Source organism: Clupea harengus, chromosome 19 (genome assembly GCF_900700415.2).
Source record: "Clupea harengus chromosome 19, Ch_v2.0.2, whole genome shotgun sequence".
NCBI classification, from domain to species: domain Eukaryota; kingdom Metazoa; phylum Chordata; class Actinopteri; order Clupeiformes; family Clupeidae; genus Clupea; species Clupea harengus.
The window spans coordinates 535,328-544,586 of record NC_045170.1 but is presented as its reverse complement, the minus strand read 5'-3'; the positions used below and the strand labels follow the sequence as shown (position 1 = coordinate 544,586).

The 9,259-nt window shown below is 48.1% G+C and overlaps 1 protein-coding gene across 1 annotated transcript in view; it reads right to left on the bottom strand.

Moving 5' to 3' along the window:
• Positions 1-5,519: 5,519 nt before the first annotated feature.
• col28a1a (collagen, type XXVIII, alpha 1a) overlaps positions 5,520-9,259 on the bottom strand; it is a 35,060-nt gene continuing 31,320 nt past the window's right edge. Inside the window, exons 33-36 of the mRNA XM_031586586.1 lie at positions 9,189-9,259; positions 8,347-8,615; positions 7,147-7,468; positions 5,520-5,934 (exon numbers count right to left, since the gene is read on the bottom strand). The exon at positions 9,189-9,259 is cut by the window's right edge and continues 487 nt beyond it. Of these exons, the coding sequence (XP_031442446.1) occupies positions 5,762-5,934; positions 7,147-7,468; positions 8,347-8,615; positions 9,189-9,259 (835 nt within the window). The 3' untranslated portion in view covers positions 5,520-5,761. The remainder of the gene's footprint in view (positions 5,935-7,146; positions 7,469-8,346; positions 8,616-9,188) is intronic.

Genomic DNA, 9,259 nt, shown 5'->3' with positions numbered 1-9,259 from the left:
CTCTCATGAATCCATTCACATTTTATTCCACATTAAATATTCCTCTACACTGTAAAAAAAGAATAATGACATCTGATGTAAAAATGCTTTCTCTTTAGTTACTGGAATGATTAGTGACATGTTGAATCACTGCATATATGATATATAGTAGTTGTCCAACAGATCCTTTCCACTGTACCTGTCTTTGTTTAGGAAGAAATGATGTCACTCCTATCTCTGTACTCCACTGGACTGTAATTATATTTCCCTCTCCCTTGTATACTACTTGCATCACGTTGCTATTTGAAGCAATATGTAAGTTTTATTAAATAACAAAAAACAATTAGTAGTCAGTATCATTAGTCAGTAGTGTTAGTAATGTATGAAGAATGTTGTTATTAATATTCCCTTAATTCTTTTGATAATAAACATGACCGATGAGAACAGATTAATGTTTAATGTTCAATGATTCTATATTTGTGGTCATTTGGAGTTCACACTGAAAATAGTGTGTGTGAGATTCCCCATTATCCCGTGATCAGGTTGCTTTGTGCTCAGTCTTTAATCGGAGACGAAACACTTGTGGCTCGGGTGCAGGGGTGCGTTTCCTGAAAGTGTTCAAGTTCAACCAGAGACTTTTCACTCATTTTCTCTCTCTTTGTTGCTATTGTTGATGCACAATGCCACTCAAAATAGGCAGCCACTTGAGGCAAGTCAAACATTTAAGCTACAACAGTGAGTTTCATTTAGCAGTTTAGAGCATTTCTCTGACTACCAGTGGAAACAGCGTGACATTATGATGCCAGTCTGATTTGTCTCCTCCTTTTTTACAGTGAATGTCAAGATGGCTAATTGTAGTCATGACATAGAAAGGTTTACAACCTCATCCTTGTTTATATCTGGGAAGAGATCACAGTACTTGTTGAAATACAAACCCTCAACTGCAACAGGTTTGTGCTGGGATGACTGGGAAAGCTTAAACACAAATGTACTAAAGAAACCACTGAACTAGACTGGCCAACCAACTCGACACACTCTGATCTGTATTGCTTGTTGAAAACATGCTTCAAACCTGTGCTTCCCTGAATGACTCATATTTACAGATGGGACAGATTTCATTTTGACTTGTAGCGTCTGTCTGATCATGGTGTGAATGGGGCCATGAGTGTTCAGCTATGACAGGCAGAGTGAAAGCCACAGGATAGGAAGAGTGGATGTGGTGGTGGGTGTTGGCTAGTCCTTCCCAGGCAAAGCAGTGTACTGTTATCCTGTCTCCTTATTACCTGGGTAGAAACATCATTCTGGGCTTACTGTCATTAGTGTTCACGTGATGTACAGCACACAGTGACAAACAATCATCAAGATATGAGCAGTACTATGACACGGTGCCAGAGTACTTCACAAGATGCTGTCTCAGATCCATTGTGCTCTGCATGGAAGGCTTGGAGGTCTGTGTGTCTGTGTGTGTGTGTGTGTGTCGGTGTGTGTGTTTGTGTGCCTGTGTGTCTGTGTGTGTGTGTGTGTGTGTGTGTGTGTGTGTGTGTCTGTGTGTGTGTGTGTGTGTGTGTGTGTGTGTCTCAGATCCATTGTGCTCTGCATGGAAGGCTTGGAGGGCCATTCTGGCCATGATCATTCAACACTAATCCCATCATCATGATTCACAGAGGGGGGTTTTCTCTGCCTGTCTGAAAGCTGTCACCTGGAGAAGATCTGCATTATGTTGAGGAAGGTGTGCACAATTACAGTGGATGGGGAAATGTTATAACACACACACACACACACACACGCACTCACACACACACACACACACACACGCACTCACACACACACACACACACACTCACACACACACGCACACACGCACTCACACACACACACACACACACACACACACTCACACACACACACTCACACGCACACACACGCACACACTCACACACACACACACACACACACACACACACCGCTCTCTACACACACAGAGGGTGAGGGTGAGGGTATAGAGGGTGAGGGTGAGGGTATAGAGGGTGAGGGTGAGGGTATGGAGGGTGAGGGTGAGGGTATAGAGGGTGAGGGTGAGGGTATAGAGGGTATAGAGGGTGAGGGTATAGAGGGTGAGGGTGAGGGTATAGAGGGTGAGGGTGAGGGTATAGAGGGTGAGGGTATAGAGGGTGAGGGTGAGGATAGAGGGTGAGGGTATAGAGGGTGAGGGTGAGGGTATAGAGGGTGAGGGTATAGAGGGTGAGGGTATAGAGGGTATAGAGGGTGAGGGTGAGGGTATAGAGGGTGAGGGTATAGAGGGTGAGGGTGAGGGTATAGAGGGTGAGGGTGAGGGTATAGAGGGTGAGGGTGAGGGTGAGGGTATAGAGGGTGAGGGTGAGGGTATAGAGGGTGAGGGTATAGAGGGTGAGGGTATAGAGGGTGAGGGTGAGGGTGAGGGTATAGAGGGTGAGGGTATAGAGGGTATAGAGGGTGAGGGTGAGGGTATAGAGGGTGAGGGTATAGAGGGTGAGGGTATAGAGGGTGAGGGTGAGGGTATAGAGGGTGAGGGTGAGGGTGAGGGTATAGAGGTGAGGGTGAGGGTATAGAGGGTGAGGGTGAGGGTATAGAGGGTGAGGGTGAGGGTATAGAGGGTGAGGGTATAGAGGGTGAGGGTATAGAGGGTGAGGGTGAGGGTATAGAGGGTGAGGGTATAGAGGGTGAGGGTATAGAGGGTGAGGGTATAGAGGGTGAGGTATAGAGGGTGAGGGTGAGGGTATAGAGGGTGAGGGTATAGAGGGTGAGGGTATAGAGGGTGAGGGTGAGGGTATAGAGGGTGAGGGTATAGAGGGTGAGGGTATAGGGGTGAGGTGAGGGTATATAGAGGGTGAGGGTATAGAGGGTGAGGGTATAGAGGGTGAGGGTGAGGGTATGAGGGTGAGGGTGAGGGTGAGGGTATAGAGGGTGAGGGTATAGAGGGTTAGGGTGAGGGTATAGAGGGTGAGGGTATAGAGGGTGAGGGTATAGAGGGTGAGGGTGAGGGTATAGAGGGTGAGGGTATAGAGGGTGAGGGTGAGGGTAGGAGGGTGAGGGTGAGGGTATAGAGGGTGAGGGTGAGGGTATGGAGGTGAGGGTGAGGGTATAGGGTGAGGGTATAGAGGGTGAGGGTATAGAGGGGTGAGGGTGAGGGTGAGGGTATAGAGGGTGAGGGTATAGAGGGTGAGGGTGAGGGTGAGGGTGAGGGTATAGAGGGTGAGGGTATAGAGGGTGAGGGTATAGAGGGAGGGTATGAGGGTGAGGGTGAGGGTATAGAGGGTGAGGGTATAGAGGGTGAGGGTGAGGGTGAGGGTATAGAGGGTGAGGGTATAGAGGGTGAGGGTGAGGGTGAGGGTGAGGGTATAGAGGGTGAGGGTATAGAGGGTGAGGGTGAGGGTGAGGGTATAGAGGGTGAGGGTATAGAGGGTATAGAGGGTGAGGGTGAGGGTATAGAGGGTGAGGGTATAGAGGGTGAGGGTGAGGGTGAGGGTATAGAGGGTGAGGGTATAGAGGGTGAGGGTATAGAGGGTGAGGGTGAGGGTATAGAGGTGAGGGTGAGGGTGAGGGTATAGAGGGTGAGGGTATAGAGGGTGAGGGTAATAGAGGGTGAGGTGAGGTGAGGGTATAGAGGGGTGAGGGTGAGGGTATAGAGGGTGAGGGTGAGGGTGAGGGTATAGAGGGTGAGGGTGAGGGTATAGAGGGTGAGGGTGAGGGTGAGGGTATAGAGGGTGAGGGTATAGAGGGTGAGGGTATAGAGGGTGAGGGTGAGGGTATAGAGGGTGAGGGTATAGAGGTGAGGGTGAGGGTGAGGGTATAGAGGGTGAGGGTATAGAGGGTGAGAGTGAGGGTATAGAGGGTGAGGGTGAGGGTATAGAGGGTGAGGGTATAGGAGGGTGAGGGTATAGAGGGTGAGGGTGAGGGTGAGGGTATAGAGGGTGAGGGTATAGAGGGTGAGGGTGAGGGTGAGGGTATAGAGGGTGAGGGTGAGGGTGAGGGTATAGAGGGTGAGGGTATAGAGGGTATAGAGGGTGAGGGTGAGGGTGTGTGTGTGTGCAGAGAGCGGTGTGTGTGTGTGTGTGTGGAGAGAGCGGTGTGTGTGTGTGTGTGGAGAGAGCGGTGTGTGTGTGAGTGTGTGTGAGGGTGTGTGTGTGTGTGTGTGTGTGTGTGTGTGTGTGTGTGTGTGTGTGTGAGGGTATAGTGGGTGCCGCTGGTTGTGTTCAGTGCAGGATTGTGCTTTTCATGGTGCAGGTTACAAAAACCACCAGAAGTTTTTAAAAGGACTTTTTATTTATTTATTTCAGCATGATTCTAAACATATTTATAGAAAACATATTTATTTATATAAAACAATGTTAATGTCACCATGGAGACTGTTAGAGACCTTCTGACGGCGCTAAGCCAACTGTGTGAGAATGTATTAAAATATTTTATTTTATTTTATTTTATTTCAAACAGTTATTATAACTTTAGTTTGTACAGACAACACATGACACTGTTACAGACAAGTCAAATACAATAAAGTCAGCTGGTGTCAGCAGTTATTATTGTTAAACAGTTAATATTACAGTGCTACTGCAAGTGTGTGTGTGTGTGTGTGTGTGTGTGTGTGTGTGTGTGTGTGTGTGTGTGTGTGTGTGTGTGTGTGTGATTTGTCAGCTGGTGTCAGCAGTTATTATTATTGTTAAACAGTTAATATGTCAGACTGTGACTCTAGAAACATCTATGGGGTAAATATATATATATATATAAATGGTTAAACAGCTGTGCCACTTCTACGGTTGATCTTTATGTCACTAAATGACATAAATCACATGTTACACAAGGGGACTGAAGCGCATTGGGTCCCAGGTGTGTCACAACAGGTGTGTTAGGACAGGTTACTTCACAGTGTTTCAAAGCTTTCAAGGCATCTTAAGATTCTTCTGAATGAAGAGTGCATTACAAATTAAATGAATTATTATTATTATTATTATTATCTTTAAGAGAACAATACAACTATACAACAGGACTGACCCATCCAGCTGTGCTATTCTTTCAGTATTTACAACATCTAACAAAAAAAGCACCATTATTATATTCATTTGGTGATAATGCCGTGTAGCCGCACACAACCTACTGCACGGAAGGCTTGTGTGTGCTCTAAAGAACGGTGTGTGTGTGTGTGTGTGTGTGCTCTAAAGAACGGTGTGTGTGTGCGCGCTCTAAAGAACGGTGTGTGTGTGTGTGTGTGTGTGTGTGCTCTAAAGAACGGTGTGTGTGTGTGTGCTCTAAAGAACGGTGTGTGTGTTTCCTCCTATGACATTTTAAAAAGTAACCTTCCCAACCCGGGAGAAGAGTAGGCCCCATAGGTTAAGTGGAGTACAGTACCAGTCAAAAGTTTGGACACACCTTTAATTTTTGTGTTAATTAAGTGTTTTCTTTACTTTTATTATTTTCTACATTGTAGATTAATACTGAAGACATTTAAACTACGAAAGAACACATATGGAATGATGTACTAAACTAAAAAAGTGTTATCTACCATGTAGAAAATAATAAAACTAAAGAAAACACTTTTGTGTCCAAACTTTTGACTGGTACTGTATATTGAGAACATTGAAGGTTTTGTCAGAGGTTGTCTCCGTGTTTTCTTCAGTGTCTTTTCCCAAAGGACTTCTGCCATCGTCCCTTCATAAGTGTGTCCAACTCACGCTGGTGTATGACGTCATCAAACGGGGACGCGCTCTGCTGCGCCATCCCCTGGGCACAATATTGATCAGGATGTCTGTTACGTCTTCACACAGGCTTTCCTGCAGAGATCCTCCGACTCGAAACGGTTCCTGTTGCCCTGGCAACCACCCCACCAGAACTGGGCACAAGAATTTGCTTCCGGGTCGAAGTACCACATGACCACGTACTCGCGGCACGGGCCCGGGTCCAGGTCCTGACCGCAGCCTGGCTCTGCACGGGAACAAACAGGTGTGTTACGACAGGTGTGTCACGACAGGTGTGTTACGACAGGTGTGTTAGGACAGGTGTGTTAGCACAGGTGTGTTAGCACAGGTGTGTTACGACAGGTGTGTCACGACAGGTGTGTTACGACAGGTGTGTAAGGACAGGTGTGTTAGCACAGGTGTGTTAGCACAGGTGTGTTACGACAGGTGTGTCACGACAGGTGTGTCACGACAGGTGTGTTAGCACAGGTGTGTTAGGACAGGTGTGTTAGGACAGGTGTGTCACGACAAGTGTGTTACGACAGGTGTGTTACGACAGGTGTGTCACGACAGGTGTGTTACCACAGGTGTGTCACGACAGGTGTGTTACGACAGGTGTGTTACGACAGGTGTGTCACGACAGGTGTGTTACCACAGGTGTGTCACGACAGGTGTGTTACGACAGGTGTGTTACGACAGGTGTGTTAGCACAGGTGTGTTAGCACAGGTGTGTTACGACAGGTGTGTTACCACAGGTGTGTCACGACAGGTGTGTCACGACAGGTGTGTCAGCACAGGTGTGTTAGCACAGGTGTGTTACCACAGGTGTGTCACGACAGGTGTGTTACCACAGGTGTGTTACGACAGGTGTGTTAGGACAGGTGTGTTACCACAGGTGTGTTAGCACAGGTGTGTTACGACAGGTGTGTTAGCACAGGTGTGTTACGACAGGTGTGTTAGGACAGGTGTGTCAGATGTTACAGCGGATCAGTGGTGGTGTCCTATCCTAACTGTGTGTTAGGATGTGTCTGATGCTCCATCCATGTCAATCAGAACTAGTGTTCAGTAAACTGCATAATCTGCACCTGTATGTGTTTGTGTGTGCGTGTATGTGGTGTGTGTATGGTGTGGTGTGTGTGTGTGTGTGTCTTAAAATCCACATTGATAAGAGTATAGTGTGGTGTGTGTGTGTGTATGTGGTGTGTGTATGGTGTGGTGTGTGTGTGTGTGTGTGTGTCTTAAAATCCACATTGATGAGAGTATAGTGTGATGTGTGTGTGTATGTGGTGTGTGTATGGTGTGTGTATAGTGTGGTGTGTGTATAGTGTGGTGTGTGTGTGTGTGTGGTGTGTGTGTATAGTGTGGTGTGTGTGTGTGTGTGTGTGTGTGTGTGTGTGTGTGTGTATGTGTATAGTGTGGTGTGTGTGGTGTGTGTGTGTGTGTATGGAGAACCACCTACCCTGCACTAATCCGTCCGCCAGTTGCGGGGGTGAGGAGCGGGTGGACACGGGAGGGGGGGTCGCCGGGTCCGAGTGCCAGTTAGTGTCTGGCGTCTGGGGGATCACCATGGCGACGACCTCCGACATGACCTCTCGAGGCGACTCCACGGTGATCTCAGGGAACGTGTGGATCGGCCCCTCGTACAGGGAGGGCGTGTGGCCGATGTCGATCTCGATCTCGTTCTCGTCTAGCGTGCCGTCTGGGAATGTCGGCGTGCCGTCTGGGAATGTCGGCGAGCGATCGGGGAATGGAGGGCGCTCCGGCTCCACTGGAGGCTGTGGCTGAGAGGGAGACACAGTCACAGTGAGGATGCGTATGATTGGACAGGTGCTGATGAGTCACAGTGAGAATGCGTATGATTGGACAGGTGCTGATGAGCCATAATGAGGCTGCGTATGATTGGACAACAGGTGCTGATGATTCATAATGAGGCTGCGTATGATTGGACAGGAGCTGATCAGTCATAATGAGGCTGCGTATGATTGGACAGGAGCTGATCAGTCATAATGAGGCTGCGTATGATTGGACAGCTGCTGATCAGAGTCACAGTGAGGCTGCGTATGATTGGACAGGTGCTGATGAGTCATAATGAGGCTGCGTATGATTGGACAGGTGCTGATCAGTCATAATGAGGCTGCGTATGATTGGACAGGGGCTGATCAGTCATAATGAGGCTGCATATGATTGGACGGGTGCTGATTGATCTGTTTTGATTGGCTTTTCTGCCATGAATGTTGCCTGTGTCTGAATGTTTAAATGAATATTCAGGGTAACTGGAAGACAACTGGTTCTCTTCAGTGTAATTGGAACCTAATCATGCATACGTATGCTTGACCTGCATCAAGCCACTTCAGATAAACCATCTGGGTCTGCTACAGATAAACTCTCAACATCAGCTGAGCTCGCTTTTTTTAGTCGCAACCAAAAGAATACCCTCTGGGGTGCATTGTGGCGCAACCAGTAGCCCCGACCACATTCGGGCTTGATGCCAATGGAGGACACAGGTTCGATTCCGGCCTGATGTCATTTCTCCTGTCCACTCCCCGCCTCTTCTCCCTCTCATTTCCTGTCCCACTCTTCACTCAGACTATTGATTAAAGGCCAAAAAGCCCAAAAATAAATCTTTAAAAAAAAGAAAAAAGAATACCCCTTTGCTCACCTGTTTGTCAGGGTGGTAGAGCTCGCTGTCAGGTCGATAGGGCTTATTGTTAGGCCGATAGAGGTCGTTGTCAGGACGATAGGGGACATTGTCGGGTCTGTAGAGGTCGTTGTCAGGACGATAGAGGTCACTGTCGTCGTAGGTGGGTTTGTCCGTCCTGCCTGGGGAAGTTTGGCTGTGGCCCTTGGGGTACAGGAAGTTTGGGACGGGCCTGAACAGGGAGCCGTCGTCATGCTCACAGATCCTGCTGAGGAGCTTACTCTCCAGCGCTGTCACAGGGAGGAAGAGCATGGATAACCATTAGCATGGCAGCTACCGCTACAGACAACCATTAGCATGGCAGCTACTGCTACGGACAACCATTAGCATGGCAGCTACTGCTACGGATAACCATTAGCATGGCAGCTACTGCTACGGATAACCATTAGCATGGCAGCTACTGCTACGGACAACCATTAGCATGGCAGCTACTGCTACGGACAACCATTAGCATGGCAGCTACTGCTACGGACAACCATTAGCATGGCAGCTACGGCTATGATTAGCACACTAGCATTTATGCTACAATTAGCATCTTTAGCACGTTAGACAGAATGCTTCTTTTGAAACTAATTCATTGATTCAAAGATTGTTTTACTGAAACGGTTTATGCCAGGATGTCCCGACTGTAGGCCTTCTTGAACTGAGGGTAGGTATCTAGGCGCAACCTTTAGCCAGCTAACAAGATGTAAAAGTATTAACCCGGCCAACTAGTTAGAGAGGGAGCGATCCAATTGGCCAGCCAAAGGATGAGTGCTCATACCGCTCGAGCTAACCAGTGGGACAGAGAGACGATAACTCACTGGAGAGGGTCATGAAGTCGTCGATGAGGTAGACATGCTCCTGGGTGGGGTCGGAGGCCATGGTGTTCATC